At 42.7% G+C, this 23452-nt stretch overlaps 1 protein-coding gene and 1 long non-coding RNA gene across 2 annotated transcripts in view; both read right to left on the bottom strand.

Moving 5' to 3' along the window:
• Positions 1 to 2452: 2452 nt before the first annotated feature.
• Positions 2453 to 23452, bottom strand: part of LOC121704799 (alpha-tectorin-like) — a 52202-nt gene continuing 31202 nt past the window's right edge. The window contains exons 9-26 of the mRNA XM_042085292.1: positions 14277 to 14423; positions 13581 to 14154; positions 12916 to 13499; positions 12241 to 12802; positions 11560 to 12158; positions 10704 to 11268; positions 10414 to 10610; positions 10097 to 10306; positions 9789 to 9977; positions 9367 to 9656; positions 8846 to 9114; positions 5335 to 5454; positions 4995 to 5179; positions 4505 to 4665; positions 4118 to 4363; positions 3816 to 3978; positions 3074 to 3176; positions 2453 to 2735 (exon numbers count right to left, since the gene is read on the bottom strand). Of these exons, the coding sequence (XP_041941226.1) occupies positions 2620 to 2735; positions 3074 to 3176; positions 3816 to 3978; positions 4118 to 4363; positions 4505 to 4665; positions 4995 to 5179; positions 5335 to 5454; positions 8846 to 9114; positions 9367 to 9656; positions 9789 to 9977; positions 10097 to 10306; positions 10414 to 10610; positions 10704 to 11268; positions 11560 to 12158; positions 12241 to 12802; positions 12916 to 13499; positions 13581 to 14154; positions 14277 to 14423 (5280 nt within the window). The 3' untranslated portion in view covers positions 2453 to 2619. The remainder of the gene's footprint in view (positions 2736 to 3073; positions 3177 to 3815; positions 3979 to 4117; positions 4364 to 4504; positions 4666 to 4994; positions 5180 to 5334; positions 5455 to 8845; positions 9115 to 9366; positions 9657 to 9788; positions 9978 to 10096; positions 10307 to 10413; positions 10611 to 10703; positions 11269 to 11559; positions 12159 to 12240; positions 12803 to 12915; positions 13500 to 13580; positions 14155 to 14276; positions 14424 to 23452) is intronic.
• On the bottom strand, positions 14723 to 23445 carry LOC121704833. Its single transcript, XR_006030663.1, has 2 exons — positions 23089 to 23445; positions 14723 to 14801 (listed from the first exon to the last, which is right to left on the bottom strand). It is a non-coding gene; the product is annotated as an uncharacterized LOC121704833 (long non-coding RNA).

The raw sequence follows: 23452 nt of genomic DNA, 5'->3' as shown, positions 1-23452 counted from the left end.
TCATTCTCAAAATCACTCTGAAAGTGATCCCCAACAATATTGTTCTTCATGTCGTTATCGTTATAGTTTATGTGTGAACGTCGTCATTCATATTAACAAGAACAATATTTGTTTCTACAGTAGTTATCGTTATCATTCTTGGTGTGAATGACACTTTATGCAAGCATGACGGTGTTCAGATCCTGTGTCTGACATGCCTATGTACTGTATGTATGTCTCACAATGGGGCACAAAGAAATGCATCTGGGGCCGGCTGTTGAAGAAGTAGGCTAGAGGATGGGGTTTGGGATCTCTGTGACTCCTCCTTATCAATCATGGAATTAACAATATTCAACATCAGTTTCAGTTTGTCTGAAAGTCAGCTGAATTTGGTAGTTCCTCTTGAATAGTCACTAAGACCTTGCTGACGGCATTTTTCACATCTGCATCAGTTCTTTGATCGGTTTTGACACATGTAGGCCTCTTCACATGATAAAAGTCTTTGAGTTTCATCTTTAGCATTTGAAACATGTTTTGAGCTGTGTGCCATATTTCTGCATGATAGTTTGTTTGAGACCAATGAATCTGCTGACACAGCTCTTTTGTTGCCTTGGAGGACACTGCAATGTCTGATTCATCTTGAGATGGCTTGGAGTGGAAAAGCTTCTGGAAAAGCTATCTCTGGCAACTGTTCTAACAATGTCAGATGCCAGACTGATATCATGAACTGCGTATGTACTGTATGACACGCCAATGAAACTGAGTGCAGATTAGAGCATCTCAACCATAGGGGCAATTAAAGTGGCAAGTTTTTGCATTTTAATTTTTTACTGGGGGGTGGGGGAAGGGAGTGGAAATCACAAATGAGTGGTTATAGGCCAGGTTGATGCGGGCCCTTGAGACCAACATACCATAAAAAAATGTGTCATCTTCGGTCCAATGGTTCGGGTTGTGATTTATCAAAAATTGAATTTTTTGGGTTTCTGGGACCGTTTGGTGGTTGGCCCGAAGACCAAAACGTTTTGTGGTTTCATGTTCCCTGGTGTTTCGGTGGGGAAAAAATAACTCCTATATAACCACTATGCTAGCTACGCTAACGGCGGTCATAATAATGCATCTGCGTTCCAGGTCAATGGTTTAAAGGTTGGTCTGAGCATGCATGGATCAGTTGTGCCTTGAGCAACATGACATCTGCTTTTTGCAGCTGCAAGTCACTTCAGGTAAATGCAGAGGAGTAGAAAGCATATTCTTCATCCATATTCAGTGAATGGTGAACGGTTCAGTGACAAGACTTCAGTGAATATATCAACTTAAAAGGAATAAAACACTTATATCTGCAGGTTTTTGAATTTGTTAAGCCATCGGAAATCTCACCATCATGATTCTGGTATTACCAAATTCCAGACAATCTCCCCTAAACAATAATGAAAATATATGAAAATAAATATTTTTCCTGACATGCTTTCTGTGGTGAACACATTGTGGAGTCACAGTCGCACCAGGTTCTCCTCCAGCCACGTAAACTCCTACCTCACCTGCAGCTCCCATCTCCATTTTACATTCCCCAATCAACTAATGACCTGCACGCGTGTGCAATCAGGCTCACTCCGTGTTTAAACCCGTCTCCTCTCAGTCTTTGTCTGGCCTCATCTGTGATGATGCAAAGGACTTCCTTGAAGTGTTCTCTCCTCAGCCTGACTTCTGGCCTGCCTCTCCTTCGTTTCCCCACTACTGCTCCTATGCCTTTCTGGTCTCCTCCTGGGTCAGTCAACCCCTTCCGGATCCTGTTTAGTTCTGTTCTGTGCCTGGAACTCTTTTCAGTTACTCGTCATGACCTTGGATCTTTTGTGTGTTTGTGTTCCGGGTAATATCCCCTTCATATTCCTCAGTTTCCTCGTTTTAAATAAAGTCTGTCTTGTTTTAAACTGTACCTCCCTGTACTGAGTATGGGTGCCTTGACAGTGATGAGACACATGAGGTAGGAACATACATTTATACAAAATGTTTGTTTTTTTTTCATTTATTTATAGGTCAATATAAGATATATGCACATGTTATTACATCATATAAGTGTTACACACACATTTTAGATTTGGATACCATAGACCTGTCCTATAAAACATATTGTATAGTATATAAAGATGGCCCTCGTAATGACCAAGAAAAAATCAAAGTTTTCAAAATTATCCTGAAAAAAGCCCAGGGTTCTAGAACACTCAAGCCCATATATCATCACATTTTTTTTACATATTCAAATGTTGAAAGGAACTTACCCGTAAAAAAAAAGTGACAGAAAACCCCTCAGCAATTTTAAATCACAATGCGTATAGTATTAATTAGATAACCAGACTGTCTTTTCTGTTGGTCCACCCATATGTCCTTCACCTATTCCCATTACTGTGGTTACTGTTCACTGAGTGTCACAATAGTCCTTTATAAAGACACTGAATACAATTGTGCATACTTGTCTCAGTAAGATCACCGTTGAATGAACCAATATATTTTCCATACACACAAAGGGACATAAATCAGTGATTCTTGTCTAGCTTCTTGTGTAGCTGTTGTAACTATGCTGTGTGTTGTGTTAGGTTGTGTAGCTGTTTATATAGCTGTGCTGTGTGTTGTGTTGTGTTGTGTGTGTTAGATGAGCAGAGCCCTGAGAGGGAGAACAGAGAGGAGCAGGACCATCAGAGATGCGGTCAGATCCGAGGCCTTAGACACCCTCACAGGCTGTGGGACAAACATGTTTCTCCCCTCTGGAAAAAGAAAAGAAAAAAAGAAATGAGATAATAGATAGAAGAATGTCAAATGTTGCTAATAGGAGGCACGTTTTCTGGTAGCCTATTCCAGTTATGGAGGCAGCCACTATGAGAGCAGTGTGAAGTGAAATCTTTACAGGTGAACAAACTGACAAACTGCAACAACACCAGCAAAACTAGTGTCATAGTGATAGTAAAGATGCTGTTTTCTCAGCTGTTAAAGTTATGAATGTTGTCATGCATTGCTGAATTACATTTGGAACAAAGGGAACAATTTCAGACCACAGTAACTACAGTAAATGACAAACAGTCAGTGTTGAATCATCTTTGTTTACCTTCATTGCCATTGGCCAAAACCAGAGGCCCCAGTGAGATGGAGGCGCTGTCATGGAAATCAACAGAACGTCGATGCCTCTGATGGTAACCTGGGTAACAGTGCTGTAAACAGGAAGAGAAAGAGGAAATGTTGCTGGACCAGCTCAGAATAGATGTCCTTTTTACAACCTAGGCCTATTTATGGTACCGGTAGTTAACAACTTCAAACTTGTTTGAGAGCCAAATTACGTTAATTGGTGGAGTTTTGAACAAGACCGTTTATTTGCATTATCACTGAATGAGCTTACAGTGAAGGCTAAGGGGGCAGGGAGCACGTCAAAAAACAAATGTTATTTTATACTACCGACAATACTCAAAATATAATTACACTTCTATGGTAGTGGGGTGAGGGTCTCTACAGAGTAGGCTACAGACAAACTAAAGTATTGTAAACTTTTAGAAGTGTACAGAGAGGTTATAACAAGACCTGTATTTGCAGGAAGAAAATTCCCTGGCTTCCTGGTCCGGTATCATCAGATCAGCAGGCGCATCCGATCTTGAAGCGCTGCGTAGATCTAGCTGAATCTTACAATACAAACATGCCTTACGTTCAGCCAGATCTGCGCAGCGCTGCAAGATCGAACGGACCAGGAAGTCAGGGTTTTTTATTTTCTGGTTACTACTTGCTAGCCCGGCTCCTTAGCCACTATGCTACCATCACCATAACTTCCCACTGCTGTAGTTTACATGTGTTGAACTTACGGCTGTGCAGTCATTGTTTGCCACCAAGCACAGGTGGATGCTGCAGTGCAGGTAAACCTTGGAGGAGTTTGCATTGAAGGTGAACATCCTGAAGGAGAATCGGCCTGTTGTACTGACCCCATTCTCCACCAGCTCCACTGTATTGTCATTGGGGTTAGCACACCTAGAAAGAGAGATACACATCCACGTGATGATAACAGCAAGCCTTATGTGTTTAATAGTAGGGTAGAACAGGTGATGGGGAACAGGGAAATTAACAGGTGAGTCTAGTAGTAGGTGTGTTGTAGGTCTGCACTTCTTACTCGTTTTTGATGAGGTCCCATCGGATGTGGTAGTCTGGCTGATTGATAGGAGTGGCCCAGCACGAGTCAATCACCGTGGCGATCTGGCGGCTGTCCAGTCCTTCCACTTGGACAGCCACATATATCTGCTGGTTCACCACCACATTCACCCTCCCAGAGAACGCATGGGAGAATCCTGCATCTTCATAGGGAATCATACGGACATGGTAGCTTCCTTCCCCTCCTGGTAGCTTCTTAGTGATACGGCTGAAGAAACAAACACATATAGATTACTGATGAATAGTAGAATTCAGTTCATATGAAGTCTTATGATTGTGTTTGGTCACTACAAACTAACATGAAGTAAAGCGTGGACATGGAGTGTCTATGATAGAGGGAAGAACAAACCTCTCCAATGGATTGATTTCTATGTTCATGGAGAGGGTCTGTGTGAGGGGGTAGACACAGCAGAAGAGCAGGTTTATCCGTCTCTCTCTGCTGATGGGACCGCTGGCTGAGTTGGCCTCCCCATGGATGGAGTTCTCATAGATGAAGTGGGTGCTGTTGCTCTGTTGGCCAACACACAGCACATGCAGGGGTAAATGTCCATGACAACCACAATGTTCTACCAAATATTTTCATCTATGTTCTGGGGTGAGTTCTCAGTAAAGATATTTAGACTGTTCTTTGGAGGACTTCCAGAGGGGTAAAGGTCTTTTTGCTTTGCTTACAGAACAATACCTAAAGATAATACTCCACCAAAGAAGAGCTCCTCATGTAATTGTTTACTGTACTGACCAAGAGCGGCAATTATTCATATGCATTGAAAAACATGACTAGGTGTTCCTTTCACATTTAGGAGGAAAACTAGACCAGTGAGAAGGGAAAGCTGTTGTACCCTTAGCGAGGTTCCACAAACGTGGTTGTCATTGTCGAAGAGGAACTCCACTCTGCCATCTTGGAGTGTGCCGTTGCAGCTGGGGTCGTTGAGGCGGAGGGTGTCAGACAAGAAGCCTGCCTCAAACAGCTGGCAGCGAGACAAAGACATGGTGCCTGTGCTGCTGGAACAGAACTCAACAGAGTCTGAGAGAGAGATGGAGATAGTGGGGGGAAGACATGAATAGGTGAGGGATAGAGGGAAAATAAAAAAGGAGAAAGGGGAGGAATATAATGAAATTTAAAACACTTCTGTTCAACATGCAGTGTCCATAACAGCAGTAGATCATATGAAACCTTACCATAGCGCTCAGGTTGAGGTCTCGGGTGATCCTCATTGCAGAAGCAGCCGTAGACTCCATCCTTCTGGCCACACCATTCATCCTCAGTGCAGTCCAGCTCTTCACAAGGGTCAACTGCAGCTGCTCAAAAACACATGATGACTCTCAGTATTGCAGATCATAATGTTGTCCATCTTTTCCCTGCTTACCACACAACACTGCAGTGAGATGGTGTGGTTAAGAAGCGGGAGAAAAACTGTGGCGAAGACTCAGAGCTGCTTTGATTACACAGACTGGGAGGTGTTAACCCAGGGAAGCAGCCTCAAAGAAGCCACTGAGGTGGTTGTTCACTACATCACTTTCTTTGAGGAAATGATTGTTCCCACAAAAACTGTTAAAGTCTTCCCTAACAATAAGCCCTGGATCACAAAAAGCCCTGAAATCAACTCTGAATGAAAAGAAAATAGCATTCAACCCAGGAAATGAAATTGAGTCCAAACTCATTTCGAAATAAGCTATACAACCAAATTAAAGCAGCGAAAAGAGGATACAAGGAGACAGTTGAGAAACCCTTCCAGGATGGCAAAGCCAGGGACGCCTGGCGAGGCATTAAAACACTGGTGGGTCTCCCCATTAATTCAACATCATCCACTACTGGGACAAAAGACTGTAACTATGGCAGAGGACCACAACATTAACACTGTGCAGCCCCACCTGATGGGTCGGAAACTACTTCAGATGGATGTTAACCCACACCTGATCCTCTAGGTCCTCTCCTTTCTGACAGGTAGACACCAGAGAGTCCGAGCCAATGGCCACCTCAGCTCATCCAGGACTATCTCCACAGGAGCTTCACAAGGCTCTGTTATCTCACCAGTTCTGTACACACTATACACAAATGACTGTAGGAGTACTAACCCAGATATAACATACATTAAATACTTGGACAACACTGCGATCATGGACACCACTCACTCATAGGAACAACTACAGGCTGACATTGATTCTTTTGCTGATTGGTGCAGGCAGAACTTCCTCAACCTCAAAACCTTCAAGACAAAAGAGCTGGTCATCGACTTCCGTAAGGAACCACCCAGCATTCCCACTCTGTCAGTCAACAATCATCCAATATAGAGGGTGGAGACTTAGAGATACCTCGGGGTCAATAATTGACCACAAACTCACCTTCCAACCAAACACACAAGCAATTTACGCAAAGTCTCAGCAATGCCTCTTCTTCCTGAGGAAAATGTGCACAAAACTCCATGTATACCGATCAGTACTGACAGCTTTCTACAGATGTTTCATTGAATCCATAGTCACCGTTAATATCTCAGCCTGGTTTGGTGCACTATCCAATATTCATCGCAACCCATTGAACAAAATTATAACAATGAGCAGTAAAATAATTGGATTGGAGCAGGAATCACTCATTAGTATTGTAGCGACCGGCTGTCAATCAGGGAGTGCCCGCGCTATGCATAACCCCGGGCACGCTCATGGTTGGCAGCCTGGTGAGAGGGGGGCGGGACCCCCGGGGAATATAGGCTACTGTTCGGGAAAGTTCTGCCTCTTTCGGTTCTGGGCCTGACACGTATGTGTACACTGATGCTTTTCCTAACGGAAAAATAAAGTTCTTTGAATTTGAATACGTAGCTTAATTGCAGAATTATTATACATATGCATAGGCAGAACCAGGTGTGTTTAGATCATAAATTATATTGTGAGGTCTATCAATGGCCCTGTCCACTTTATCAAAGTCTGCTCTCTGTAGACTGTAATAGACCTTTCAAAAACCAGAAATACACCAATGAAGTGTGAAACCCAGTTCCGTTTTATGCTTTGTTGATGGAGAAATGGCAGCTAACATTAGAGTTTTACTGCAAGTCTGGTTACCCTACCAAAGCACCAATGTCACGCAATCCGGCAAAATGTTCCTTGGTCACCGCTATCTGAGATTTGCGGCTCCCATTGACTCCCATTCATCCCAAACAATTATATTTCAAAAATGTGTTCAAACTAACGCTGGTGAATTTTGACAGCAACCATGTCACTTTAATAATAAACTAGATTTTTGTACAATATATATATACAGCAAGAATAATACAAATCCGTCAGAGCAACGTGGAGAAATGTTATGAAAACTGTCAGCTCACATCTGACATCTGCCACTACGATAACAGGAAGTTCCACTACCCGTCATTGATGAGAAAATACGGAAGTGTGTAAAAGGTCTATACGCAGTGTCTGTCTACCCTATGGTCTACCCCCTGTGGTAGTTACCATAAGCTGGTATTGTATCTCTGAAGGCAGACAGCCATGTTCCTACACAAGCTTACATGGTTCTCTTGATTTTTCCCCAAATAACTGTTATTAGTTATCCTGTTTGTTATATTGGTTTGTATTATGGCAGTGCTTATCATTATACATACATACCGTAAATCCTCAAAAAAAAAAATATTTACTTAGGCTGCGCAAAGCACAGGCCTTTATTTCTTACATTATTTTATTGTGAGACATATGTTTCGTTTGGAGTGGCATAGTGGTAGGCTATCAAAAAGAAGATTTTCGATTCGGTTTGGGTTTTAAATTACTTTTGTACTGTTTGATTATATTGCTAAATGTTGGGACCTGGGGGGACCAATCAAATCGGGCTTTACGATGATGGACAGGTGAGCAACAGCGCCTCGTCTATCACATCATCTGAGCACGTTTAGGTTGATTATGTTTGCAACAATAACGCTGTGGCTAGAAGGAGACAGATGGCTTCTAAGACCCAATATGGAAAATGCATATTATTTCAATGAGGTTGTATCACTGAAAACGATTATTTCTGAAAACTTTGGCCAAAGTTGAGATGTGGGAAAACTCATGGTTTCACTTTCATCAAGGGAAAACAGCGTGTTGCATTGACATGTTGTTCCCTCGTTCGTTTGAAATCTCTGACTGACCTCCTGTTTGAGGGATTTGTGACAGCCTTTCCCAGCTGTTTATAACATGTTTGTATATCAGTGTTCAACGGAATTATTTTAAAAAACGGAGGGGATATAGGATATCAGTTTTTTCCTAATAGCCTACCCTACTACATAGCCTCTTAGATTCGCTAATGAGTGTTGTAGGAGATATTGACGGCACAATAACTTTTACAAAAGACCAGAAAACAATGTTAAGGCACTTGTGGAGAAGAAGGATGGTTCGTGTTTTCTTCCTACACCTCACGGTAAGCTATTTCGTTGCTCTGATTGGTTAGGTCTATCCAATTGAGTGCAGAGGCATTCCCCCCCGTATCGGTTGAAACACGCCCCATAATTACATCCCAATGGAGCAGTATCAGACTCATATTCTGAGAATATATCTAGAATTTGAGAATGACAACGTCAGGCTATGAATTATGTAGATCAGAGTAGTCACTGTGTGTAACTGAAATGAAGCTAATACTTTAGAGTTCATATTTTAGACTCAGTCAGTGGCAGTGAGACAGGTAGTGAGGTAATAGGTAATATGACAGGTAATATGGACTTGATGTACTCACAGCAATGCAGTGCAGAACGCCATTCTGGTGTTTGGTGCCCCAGCACATTGCAAGCTGTCTCATAGGCCTCCACTGCTGAGCACAGCATGCCATTGGCTGGTGTGTAGGCACAGAGATCGTACACACAGGAAGTGAAGTACGCCTGTGGGTCAACATGCAGGTGGCACTGCTGGAATGGGCCACTGCTGTTGGTGATGATGCTGCACAGATCTGTGTATTCTGCTTCAAATACACACGTGTCATCTCCAATTCGGTCACTTGCTCCGCATCTGGGGAGGACGAGGAGAAAGAAATAAGTATCAGACGTGTTGCATGTGTGAATTTTAAAGGTGTACCTGGCAGACTTGCCTTTAAGATCAGGGACAACAGCTCAGATTTTTAGGCCAGTGTGCCAAACAGTTGACATATTACACACTTTTGAGCATGCAGGTTATCTAGTAATTTTCAGTCATTTAATCCCATAGTTTGGAATTCTAAACTATTGTGTACTTTTTGTGTCTTTTCCAATAACTCAAACTCACCCAGGATTGCTTGCATCTGATTTCCAACTTTCACCGAATTCCCTGTCAGTCTGGGCCAGAGTGCCATTGGGCAGAACTTTGTCGTCTGCTGGGTTGCCATTGTGATTGCCACACATTCCACACACAGATCGGTGATAATCTGGACTTAGTCTGACTAGAAGTCTACTACGACCATCAAACTGGACCACCAACTCTCCTGAGGCATTCACAACCACAAATCCAGACTCTCGAGTCAATTGCACCAGCGAGCCAACCTGAATGCTGTTTGCATTGTTATCTTGACCATCAACCTAAAACAAACAGAAGACAGCTACAGTGAGGTGGGACAAACATGTTTGCATACTGAACTTGAAAAAATGTCTTCACTGGCAAGACCATTTTGTGCACAATCAGAGAAGTACCACAGTTTGAAAACCTTGTACCTTGACTCTCCTGTTCTGTCCAATGGTGATGTGACTTTGAACTCCTCCCCGAGAGAGCCACACATCCACAGTGGACACAAAAGACACAATTAAGTTGCCACGGTGACTGTTAGCGGCTACTACGCGGAAGGTCAAGGCATCATCACTCCTGTTGCCACAGGTGTGGGCAATCTCATAAGCACAGGTGCCCTGGAAATAGATATTTGAAATATGTTTAAAACTTGTGTTGAGTTGGTGGAAACACCTCCTCCAGGATTTAAGATCTCACTTTCGGTTTCATTTTTAGATTTTTGTACTGCCTGTCCTACCTGAAAGTGAGCCACAGCCCCATCAAAGGTGAAGTAGTGGGGGTCTCCCCAGACCGTGCAGGTTGACAGGTGCCCATAGCAACCCCGGCGGCCATCTTTGACAGAGCATTCCTGACTTGGGGAGCAAGAGGACTGGATACAGCGAAGGTCATTGGGGGCAAAACACTCACAGCGCTGTGAACAGTCCTGTGTCCAGAACTGTTCTCCGATCTAACAAACACAAATAACACTGAGATTTAATTTACTTGCTAATGGTTATGAGCTAATAAAATCACTGTGTGAGAGACACGTCATCCTCTTGGTCAAGTTCTGCTTACATCAAAGTAGAAGCCATCATAAAGACAGCCACACTGCTCCACAGGCACACAGCGCCCCCCGCTCCTCACAAATCCATCATTGCAGAAACAGCCCTCAGCACACGTCCTGTCACAGCTGGCATCAATGCTGCTGGCACAGGTGTGCCCACACTCTGTGCCACACAGATCGTAGTGGCTGTTTTCTGGACACTCCATTTCTGTTGACACAGGTATGTTTCATTACTTTTCAGACATTTGAATCAACCAAAAGAATCAATGAGTGTAATTCAGTTCGAGTCCTAGAAACTTACGGCAGGTGGAGTTCTGTCTCCAGGGGTAGACAATGGCATTTTCCTCTTGGCATGCGCTGACATATGCTTCCATTGCACGGCAGAGGACTTCGCTTCTGTCACCAGACAAGCACACGTCAAAGACACAGTCATTGAAGAATGGCTGGGGGTCCACATGGGAATGGCAGAAGCTCAGTGGTCCATTGCTAGCTCTGAGTAGCTCACACATGGCACGGGCTGTCGAGTCATCTCGACACACTGGGCAGGAGTTTCCACATCCTCCAGTACAGGGAATGCCGTCATCAACCTTCCAGTAGTCTCCAAACTCAGAGACAGAGAGGGCAACAGAGCCTGAACTGCCGTTATGGACCGTAAAGTCATCACCCTGGAAACCGTTGAAGTTGCCACACAAGCCGCATGTAGCTCCACTGTAGTTGGACGGTACAGTGATGTCCAACACCCACCGGCCGTCATAACTGACAGTTAGACCAAAGTCTGTTTTCACAAATGTGTGAAGCCCGTTGGCATACACTGACACTCTTCCCTGATCAAGAACGATCGGCAAGTTTCTTGTCTCCCCATTCACCTGAAGTCAGAAGGTTTTTTTGTGACAGACATTTATGTAACTTGTTTTACCAATTTCACTTGAAAGGGCTTATATACAAAACAGATAGAGGTGATACCACTGGGCTTACTTATCCTCATTTGTTACTTAACAAACTTGTTTGGCAAATTTCAAGCACATTATGCAAACTTCAAGCCTGATGATTACTGTAATCACCCATGTGACAGATTCAGAAACTGGGTAAACACTGATAAGAGGAGAACACTACCCTGCAACTTAAAATAATCTTCTAAAAAATAACTTGACCCTTACCTGCACAGTCCCCTGGTTGTATTTTGAGATGTACACAAGATGTCCAGACACATTGACGTAAACAGCCACAGTGATGGAGACCTGCAGACCATTCCATGCCTCATTCCTGGCCTCCACCTGAAAGTGAGGTAGGCCTTGTGTTCCATTGCACACTGATGCCAGGACGTAACGACAAGTGCCCTGGAAGTCAAAGGTGCGTCTGTCAAAGGAGGTGTAGTGTGGGTCTCCAGAGGCCGAGCAGGTGGCCTCAGGTTTGGGATGGCAGCCATACTGTCCTTCCACAATTCGACAAGACTCCTGAGCACTACAAGAAGAGGTGGTGCAATGCGACTGCCCAGTAATGCCATTACACTGGCACAGGAACTGGCACTCCTCGCCGTACCAGTAGCGCTCTCCACTCTGTCTGTAATGCCCGCCGTGGTGGCAGCCACAACCCGTGGGTGGCACACAGCGATCCCCACTCAGGAGGAACCCGTCATTACACTGGCACCCCTCCTGGCACTGCTGGGTACACAGGAAGGGGAAAGACAGGCTTGGGCAGGAAGCTGGGCAGGACGTACCACATAGCTCATAATGGCTGTTAGTTGGGCAAGTTGCCTCTATAAAAAGGAATGACAGGTCAGTTCCATTTCAAATAGTTTCTTTTCCCATATATTTATTATAATATGTCATCACACTTACCACAGTTAGTGATGTTCCTCCATTCCCCTACTGTGATGCCACTCTGTTGGCAAAGCAGGGAGTAGCCACGCAGTGCCTCACACAGTCCCTCTCGAGCACCTTGCGTCCTCACTAGAGTCTGGACACAGTCTTCAATTCGGCTCCAGGGGTCAAGACTTGCTTGGCACTGGCCAAAAGGCCCATGTCCCCATCCCATAATGCCACAGAGCTCCCTGAACTGGCTGGTGTTCTGGTAGTGTCCATGTTCCCAGACCTGAGGTTCTACACAGTGTGCTGACAGGGAGCCATCTCTCCAGCTGTCCCCAAACTGCTGAGAGTCGTTGAGGGGAATTCCAGTGGGGGAGAGGAAGTCGTCATGAAGGTCCCCATTCAGATTTCCACACAGGCCTCCTAGAGTGCCGTTGTAGTTGCCTGGAGCGGTGATGCGGATGACGTGTGGCCAGTCAGCTCTCACCAGCACTCCGAAGTTGGTCTCTATGACAACACCCTTTACACTGCTGTGGTAGATGCGAATATGACCGGGGCTGACGCTGAACGGAAGGCCCACTGTTTGCCCATCCACCTAATGGGAGAACATTAGGTTTATACTTACAGATGTATATCATGGTATTGGAAGTGTAACCAGTATCTGTATGAGGCACACTATTTGGATATGTGTAAAAATAGAACTTATACCTTAGTTGTGGCTCCCTCTACCATCTCCACCGAGACTTGTGTTCCTTCTGCTTCAAACTTCAGATGTCTGACAAAATCTCTTGGGCCTGTGGGAACTTTCTCAACAGTTACTTGAAAGTGAGGTAATTGTGATTGTCCCCTGACCCTAGCTAGCGTCAGACTACAGGCACCTGGGTAGTGGAAGGTCTGTCCATCAAAAGTGCGGTAGGACCCAAAGCTCTCCACCCAGCAGGTGGAGTAGCTGACAGGTCTGCAACCCCGCACCCCACCGTGGACCCCACACACCTCAAGCTCACTGCAGCTGTGTGCCTGGCAGATCATTGACCCTTGAGTACAGTTGCAACGTCTCCCACAGTCCTGGTCTAGCACCACTGTCTCCCCAGCTGTGTAGTACCGCCCCTCAAAGGTGCAGCCACAGTCACTCTGCCGAACGCATTCTCCACCGCTTAGGACATAGCCAGCATTGCAGATGCAGCTCTCCTGGCTGGGCAGAGGGCAATTCTGGGGGGCGTTGAGGTTGCTGCAGGTTGCAGGGCATCCAGTTCCTTGTGATTCAAAATGACTGTTGGCAGGACAGAGGATTTCTGTGGAAACAAAAATTAGTAAATTGAACGCTTGCCAAAACTGCTTACTGGATACAGTATATTTACAGAGTCAGTACCCACCACAGAATCCCTGGCTTCTCCACTGGCCCAACTGGATGCCCTCTTGTTGGCACTGGGCAGCGTACACATTGAGTGCTTGGCAGAGAATGGGCTGGTAGCCATCACCCACACACAGATCATACACACAGTTTTCTACGAAGGTCTGTGGAGACAGCCTTGAGTGACAGGAGGCAAACGGACCGGCACTGTTGCTTAAGATACCACAGTGGGCCGTGTTTCCATAAAGAGTCCTTTGGCTATGGGTACAGGCAGCACAAGCAAGTCCTGCACATCTCACGTCCTGGCAGCCAGTGTCCCCTTCTGCCTTCCAGCTGTTAGCAAACTCCACGTCTGAGCTCACAAGCTGCCCACCGTGGGTTCGGAAGTCATCTTGAGGGTGGTGGTTGAAGTTGCCACACAGGCCACAGGTTGCATTCTGGTACTCATAGGGTACTGAGATTCTGACATAGTGATAGGCATCGTAGGTGACCAGCAGGCCAAAGTCTGTACTGACAGCCACAGAGAAACCTGATTGGTAGACTCGGATGGACCCATTTCGGAGAGTAAATGGGGTTGTCACAAAGCTACCATTCACCTGAAGGAAGGAGATTGCTACCATTAACAATGGGCCATTTGGAGAAGAACAGTTTGAACCTTATTTGAAAATTGTGAATTTGATGCCTGGGAACATTTAGTTTGTATTCTTGTTGTACTTACCATTGCTTGGTAACGATGGTCTTTGACAAGTTCAATTTCCTCATCATAAACCCACACTCTTACAAGACGAGTCCAAGACACATGTGTGCTGCCCCGATGTTCATTCTTCCCTTCAATCCGGTAGTACGGCAGTCCATTGCCACAAGCCTAGCAGACATTTCAGTGAAAATATTAAGTCTTAAGCCCCCAAACAAACATATTAATAAAGAAACTTATTAAACCCATACACTCTAAAAAATGCTGGGTTGAAAACAACCCAAACTGCTGTACTCTGCTGTTACAAACTTTCAATAACTCAAAGTTTGTATTTACTTACTTGAAAGTCACACCTTCTGTTAACAGCTTTAGGCATGGTATAAACAGTCTATCAAATGGCCATCAAAAGCCATGCAATGAAATAAAACAGGTCGACACAATTATTCATTTGATAGTTTTCTTTATTTTTGAATAGATAGCCTAGTATAAAATGCTTGTGACACTTCCATGAAGGCAGGCAGATTCCAAAGTCCGTTTTGGGGGTCAGCCCTGTCAATCATAGAAAAAAAGAGTGCATTTTAATCACTGTTAGCTACAGCACTTTATGTCAAGACTTGCATGAACCAGTGAATTATATTGACAGACACAAAAATCCACCAGGAGACAAATTATTAGTGCAGCACACTCGGAAACCATGACCACCTAATATTATGGAGTTGTTTTAAACATAATACCGGTAATAGCTTACAAAACGTGCGTTTATGACAGATCTTGATAACACTAACATTACCATTAGCCTAACATTAGGCTGACAAACATAAGTTCAGCAGTGCTAACATTAGCTAGCTAATGTTAACACATTATTCAATTAGTGAATCCAAGTTAATGTTACCACCCAGTAGGTTACATGGCTATAATATGAGGCTACCCTGAATGATTTAATAAGATGTTGTTTGGCATGATTATTATCGTAAGTTACGTGTTGTGAAGAGACTACTTCGACTGTGTTAGCTAGTTGACAAACGTTAGCCACGAAGCATATTTAATTAGCATAAAGTTTCCAAGTCTGCTAACGTTACCTACCAGCTGCTGGTATAGATAGATAGATAGATAGATACTTTATTGATCCCCAGGGTATGCTAATTGTAGTTCGCATAGACTGTATATATAGAACTGGACAGTGTGCCGTCTGTTAAGAGTGATGCGAGCACTAGTCCAGAGCCCCCTGGTGGCTGGTTGCAGTACAATGTGTAACTCCGTCCATCCCCATCAGTGTTGCGCGGGTTTGGTCACAAGCGGCCCGCGGTCGCCCGATATTTTAATCAACCCGACCGCAACTCGGACCGCGAATATTAATTAGGACAAAATTATACCCGACCCGCGATCCGACCCGCTTATTTACAAAATGTGTGCTTTTGGTTATAGCCTGCATACAGTGTGACAGTAGGCCATTTCTGTAAAACAAACTAATTTATTTGCGAAACTTTATGCAGTAGAACTACACGCAGTAGGCATGCAGGACATAATGTTTGCGCAGGACAGAGAATGAGAATAAGAGCGCAAGCACGCACGCAACCACCAAGGATTAGAACACTAGGATAAGATTTGAAGGCCATGGACATACATCTTTCTTTCGAAAACAGAAATGGTGAGGCAAGGTAGGCAAGAGAGATACATTGCTGGTCAAAACGTTAGCGTAAGAACTGGTTTATAATGCTGAATGAAGCACAAAGCTTTACTAAAGCAAATCCACTGTTTAAAGTCACAAACACAACGAACTAAGGTAACTTTTATGAATGCGCGAACCTATACCGGTAGATATGGCTGTGTAGTCTGTGCCATAACATTTATTCCTGTAGGCTGCCCGTTTTGGCTGTCATACTTAAATGGCTTCGCAAGAAGTAGGCCTACATAGACCATATACCATAGTACAAGAAACTTGTACTACTGTCATCTTCTTTAAGAACTTTTCCCAATATTTCCCATAGCCTATATCGCTTTTCCTGAAGGGGTGTCTTTATTATTTTAACTCGCGTCTTCAGCTTCTTTACTGTTGACTTTACTGTATTGATGCTTTACTGTATTGATGCTAGCTAGCCTTCTCGTGATATTTTAAGGCCTATTTGTAGAAAATATATATTTAATTAATTTTAACTGACCCGCCCGCAAATGACCCGAATATCATTAAAATATTTTGTTTATGACTCATAACCGCGGGTGACCGCTTAATTTCGGGCAGACCGCGCAACACTGATCCCCATGTATTTCAATGGCCAAGTAGCCAACTTTCCGTGTCACTTTTCTCACCTAAAACTATTTTTGTATCTACAACTTTTTATTCGAAAAAATAGTTTTCAAGATGCTTCAATACACACAATTTTTCTTTTCTCGCTGAAATTATTTTTTTTAATGTTATATTAACAAATCTAAAAAGGGCGTGTTTACACCTATGATTGACAGCTGGCTGGCTGCAGACACGACGCTTTGTCCATTATGTTTTAACGTCTAGGCTGCAGACACTACCACGTCATCGCTCACTAACGACACCTGATTTCTAACCTAAATAAGTCAAGTCAAGTCAAGTCAACTTTATTTCTATAGCACATTTAAAAACAACTGAGTTGAACCAAAGTGCTTACAAACAAACATAAAACAATGACAATGGTACAACAACAATATAACATGGGGGGAAAATAAATAAATAATTGAAATAATACACAAATTGGTCAAAAATAAAATAAAGAATAAAGAGTGTGTGTGTGTGGGGGGGGGGGGGGGGGGGGGGTATTAAGGTAGATTAAAAGCTTGGGAGAAAATGAAAGTCTTTAAGTTAGACTTAAAGCAGTCAATGGTTGGAGAGGACTTAATATGTACAGGTAGACTATTCCAGAGTTGGGGGGCAACAACAGAGAAGGCTCTATCACCCTTAGTCTTAAGGCGTGTTTTGGGGATATAGAGAAGATTCTGAGATGAAGACCTAAGTGATCTAGGAGTGCTGTAAGGAATTAGTAGGTCACCTATGTAACTAGGTGCCAAACCACTGAGGGCTTTGAAGACAAAAAGTAAAATTTTAAACTTAACTCTGTGCTCCACAGGTAACCAGTGCAGCTTAGCCAACACAGGAGTTATATGCTCACGTTTCTTAGAGCCACTTAATAATCTAGCTGCTGCATTTTGAACTAGCTGAAGTCTGTTGAGAGTGGAGTGGGTCAGGCCTGCATATAATGAATTACAATAATCTAGTCTAGATGTTATGAAAGCATGTATAAGAGTTTCAAGATCGGAGAAGGACAAAAAGGGCTTCAGTTTTGCAATGGTTCTTAACTGGAAAAAGCTGCCTTTGACCACACTATTTATTTGCTTATTAAAATTTAAAGAGGAGTCAAAGAAAACCCCAAGATTCTTTACTTCACTGTGGCAGTTTGCAGAGAGAGGTCCTAGTGCATTTTTCAAGATAGAAACATCACTTGGAGGGCCAAAAATAATTATATCAGTTTTACTTTCGTTCAGTTGAAGAAAATGTCTTGCCATCCAGCATTTGATGTCACTGAGACAGTTAAAAATATTCTCCAAAGAACAAATGCCATTAGTGTTAACAGGCAGGTAAAACTGAGTGTCATCTGCATAGCAGTGATACTGAATGTTATACTTTTTAAAAATTGAGCCAAGGGGTAGCATATAAAGAGAGAATAAAAGAGGGCCCAAAATGGAACCCTGAGGAACACCACACTTTATAAGGGCAGAGGAAGAGGAGAAATTGCCTAAACTAACTGAAAATGATCTATCACTAAGATAAGAAGAGAACCATTGCAGAACAGAACCCTGGAGACCAACTTCATCCTCCAAGCGTTTTAATAGGATGTTATGGTCAATGGTGTCAAATGCTGCACTCAGATCAAGAAGCACCAAGAGGGCGCAAGATCCAGAATCAACTGCTAAGAGAATGTCGTTTTGGACTTTAAGCAAGGCCGATTCAGTGCTGTGCAGAGATCTAAAACCTGATTGGAATTTATCACATATATTGAACTCACTCAGATAAGAAGAAACCTGAGAGAGGACAACCTTTTCTAGTATCTTTGACAGAAAAGGTAATTTAGAAATAGGCCTATAATTCTTCAGGTCACTGGGCTCAAGGTTAGGTTTCTTAAGTAAAGGTTGCACAATTGCACGTTTAAAACCTGAGGGGACCACTCCATTGGTTAGTGAGTGATTAATTATGGCCAATACAAGAGGGCAGATGATGGTAAAAACTTCTTTAAAAAGGCGTGCAGGTAAAACATCTAAGTGGCAGGATGTAGATTTCATATGGGAGACAACCTCAGAAAGCTGGGAGGAAGATATAGCCTGAAACTGTTGGAGGCAGCTAGGTGAAAGTTCTATCCCTGAGGGATCCGAATCTGGAGGTGAGATTTGAGATTTTATTTTGTCAATTTTATCGATGAAGAATTTGAGGAACTTCTCACAGATTTCTGTTGAAGGGGCAAGAGTAGATGACGCAGAGGCAGGATTTATAATAGAGTTAATGGTATTAAATAAAACTTTTGGCCTATGAGCATTATTGTTGATAAGCTGAGCATAATACTCAACCTTTGCTGCCTTAACAGAGTTTTGGTAGGTCTTTAGAGAATCTCTGAAAAGGTCATAGAAGACCTGAAGCTTCTCTTTTTTCCATTTGCGCTCTGCTTTCCTGCAAGATTTTCTGACAGAACGGGTCGTGGCATTTAACCATGACGTGGTGATAGTTTTGACACGCTTTTGTTTTAGTGGGGCAACACAGTCTAAGGTCTCAAGACATGATGCATTAAAGAGAGTGACTAATTTTTCAATGTCAGAGCAGGTGGAAATAGCAACAGAGATAGTAGGTGAGTGAGAGAGGATGAAAGTATTAGAGAATGTTGTGGCTGTGGTGGAATTAATAGAACGGGCAAAGGAATAGGACTTAGGGGGAGATACAGGGGGACCAAACAAAATAGATTCAAATAAAATCAAAAAATGATCAGAGACCCCAACATCCATAATTTCTAAGTGTTGCTGTTATTATCATTAGGCTATATCTTATCACAGTCTGACTAAATACAAAATTGATAGGCATACATTGTGTAGTTGTTTGTAAGAGACATCGTTGTTAGTTGTGACAGATTCTTTGTGAAAAAAGATATGTGCTGTTCTTTCGTAGATGCTAAGTATATTAGCTCATAGCATGCTACATCATGCTAGCATTAGCCAGTTGATAGGTAAAGTAAAAGGGCTCTGCTATATTGAAGTGACGTTAGCCATAGTCACCATCATTTACAATCCTACTTGTTTCAAATGGTTTAACGTAACCAGTGATTGCCGCCATCATCGTTGCAACTTCATTTGAATACACTTAAGTCACTGGAGAAGGCGTTAAGTTTCATTAACGTTAACTCTTGCTTAGTTTTGCGAATGGCAATAAACGCCACCTAGCCTGCTAGGTCGACAACCTCGGTATGCCCATTTATGAATCAGCCCGACAAATAACGTTACTTGTGTTTTAGTGAACACATTATTGGACCATAGCTTAACGCGAGGAGGGATTCAAAGTTACAAATGCTTAGTATGCTCAGAACAGCGGTATCTGAAAATGCGTTAAGGTATCGTTGTTACCTGCGATTGCACTGCTGGAGAAGCATTTTGCATTGGTATGATTTGATCAGGTCTTGCCAGTGATGTGTAATCCTCCCGTAGACGTACATCATTTCAAAATAATACGTCTAAATTGAAAACTGTGACAACTCATTGATAGGCTCTCTCAATATGTCTGTAATCGTATGCCTCTGCCACAGGCTTGCTAGTCAGAGAGGGTGCTCCATTACCAGAGAGAGTGCTCCATTATAAATCAAAAATGTAATATTGCAACCTTCATGTCAGCTGTAAAAATATGAGAACATGGACCTACTACATCAAGATACTCTGTAAACATTTTACACATAATCAGGAAGCTACTTTGCTGTTCAGTGTGTGATGTGTTTAAAGTGGTACTACGTTTAAAGAAACATTTTTATTCTTTGTTTCAAGTGCATAAGAAAATACCACATTATGATGGTTATGGTTACCCTTAACAAATACAAAACAGTATAATACTTAAAACAGGGATCAATCAATAGCCTAATGAAATAAACAATGAAAATGAGGGGGGAAAGCAATAATAAATAATAATGCCCATTCAATCAATAATATAATAACAATAACATGGTAAGACTACATTAAGGAGAATATCAATAATAAACAAATGTCAAATTAATCAACAGCCTATAATGAAAATAAAACAGTACTACTGCATACAAACCATAATGTATAAGTGCTTAAAAGACCAAAAACTATCACAAGAACGAAGAGCACTGGGCAACTCATTCCACCAACATGGAACCACTGAGGAAAAGAGTCTTGAATTTGACCTAGCGTTTAAGACTGGTCGACACAACAGACGCTCATCAGAAGACCGCAGTGGGCAGTTGGGGATGTATATCTTGATCATTGAATTAAAATAACAAGGAGCAGATCCAGTCAGTGTCCTATAGGCCAAAGTGAGAGATTTAAATGTAATCCTGGCTACTGTAGGGAGCCAATGGAGAGTAACGGAGAGGAGTTACGATGTGTCCTCTTTGGCTGATTGAAGACCAGTCATGTTGCAACATTCTGAATGATATATCCCACAAAAGAAATAAAAAAAAAACATTCAATATTGATTTAGTATCAACCAATAATTATTCTGATATTAATATTCTTGTAACGTCTACATATTTGTGTAGACTACAGTTAAATACTAAGCAATGGCCTCTGACTTAAATACCAATATGGTATTTAAGTATAAATACTTAAATACCTTAATATGGTATAGTCTACGTGATACACAGGACTACACAGTAAACCCATTTAAAAAGCATCATCTCAGTATACCCATTTAAAATAGGCAAGGATACGTATTCAATAACATTTGGGGTTGCTCACAGTATACCCACCACTGCAACTAACTAACTAGACTACACCACTGGTTAAATGGCGCATTGCAATTTACAATTTGTGTGAGTTCAGGGGCATACAGAAAGTTGAAGTTTGGGTGACATCAATAAAGAAAATAGAAACAAAGGGATGTGTACAGCCTCAAGTATGAATGATGTCACATTAACAGAAGGTTCAGAGCAGCGGCAGACCTTTCTTGGTGCCACGCAAGTTATTAAGTCATGTGTTTTCAGAACGTAGTGGTGCTGTGCCATGTCCCATGTATAAGGGGCTTCAGGTTGATCCAGTGACGGTGGGTGATGTCAGGGAGATGGATGTCAGGGGACTTGGAGAAAGGAGGAGGACATGCCACCTCAGACCACCCCAGCCAAACCACTTCACGTAGGCATTCCCTTGCTTGCAGACTAATGTAGACCATGGAGACCACCTTGCCGCCACCTCCAGTACATTCAGCCATCTTACCTGCAAAAAGGAAAGTTACAATAAAGTTAGTCAGACAATTTTTACAACATTACAAAGCATCTAATCAGGCACTCAACACCACTAGTAATACCAATTAATTAAATATATGTGTGCAATAAACTTCACAGCCTACCTAATGTTAACTACACATTTAACTATGCGGTGGGAATGTTATTAACTTGCGTCAGCTTGAAAAATAACGTTATCAGTATGACTGATCATGGACGTTAGATGACAAACTACGGTCTTTCTCAAATGTTCACCGATATCCCTGGGAAGTGACTGGTTCTTGGCGTAGTGTTTAATGCAGGCGTTTCATTTATCGATCATTCACTTATGCGGTCTACAACTACCGACCTATTTTTTACAGTCTATGCTACCGACCTACCATCACAGAAGTAGCTCTAACAGAGGTGTCTGTCGTTAACGTTAGAAAAAATGCAACGCTGGCAAACTGGCTAGTTCTAGTAGAACTAGTTACATTAACATGACGGGTTGATGAGGTCCATGCTTCACATTACGTTAACGTTAACTTGCGTTGATTTATCACATCATATACTGTACTGACTGTCTAGTGTTATTAATCCCCATGTACAGTCAATGGTTATTCCATGTTGAGATGGCATACATTCAGATTGAGATATTTGAAAACAGCAACAACTAATAAAACCAAGTATATCATGCATCGACTGTTACGGGAGCTGTGTGCTAATCTTCACTTCAACGACTAACTTAGCCTCCCGTTGACGGTAACGTTAATGTAGCTGCTAACGTTAGCATGTAATTCGCTGTCCGTATTTCTGTTGTTAGCTCATTAGTATTCACCATACTAAATTGTCACAGTCTATAATCAACATAATAAGCTCTCTTAGACGTATTTAAGAACAACAATAGACAAAAAAAACTTTTCAGTTGATACGCAACACTTACCAGACAAGAACAAACCGATTGTTGTTTGTACTGTTTAACTCACAGCCGCAAAATTCATCCAGCCAGCTAGCCTTCGGCGCCGAGTCGACCTGCGTTGTGGAGAGAAGGGGGCGGGTTTCACTTGACAAGGGGCGTGTTTAACTCGCTGAGTGGCAACTGAGTGGGCGTGCCTGACCGCGACTCCTTTTCACTGCGCATGCTTCAACTTCTGCTGCGCAGCCGCACTTCAAATTGGTTGCAAATTTTCCAAGATGGCGTCGCCTCGGCGGCTTCAATTCCATAGAACACTGCTGAATGCAACCCATGATGCAACCACACTGTCCAGTTCTATATATACAGTCTATGGTAGTTCGTTGTAAAGGTTATTCCAGCAGAATATTCCTTGATATCACGAAGGGTATGTCTCTGGGTGAACTTTTAAAATCCGTCTGGATAAAAATAAATAAAAGCAGATACATACCTTCCGAAATCACCTGATTTCCATTGCATTTTGACAGCTGCTGGACTTGACGGTTGAAAGAATATGCCTGCCTGCCTGCCTGACGATTTTTTTTCCCTCAACCTTCAAGTAACTATGCAGCTGTGTTGAAGTCACCCTGGTGCTGGGTAGTGTACTCCACGTCAGGTGGGGACAGGAGGCAGCACAGCCCTAAACTATCAACCCAGCAGTGATAAACTATCAACCCAGCAAGCTGGGTTACAGAAATGACCCAATATGAGTAAAAACAACCAAACAAAATGACCCAACAGCCTCAACCCAGCGTTTGGGTTGAAAAAATAACCCAGCATTTTTTAGAGTGTATGTTTAAAGGCACTGAAAGTAT

The sequence above is a fragment of the Alosa sapidissima genome, chromosome 3 (assembly GCF_018492685.1).
Source record: "Alosa sapidissima isolate fAloSap1 chromosome 3, fAloSap1.pri, whole genome shotgun sequence".
Taxonomy (NCBI): Eukaryota; Metazoa; Chordata; class Actinopteri; order Clupeiformes; family Clupeidae; genus Alosa; species Alosa sapidissima.
This window is presented reverse-complemented; position numbering and strand designations above follow the sequence as displayed.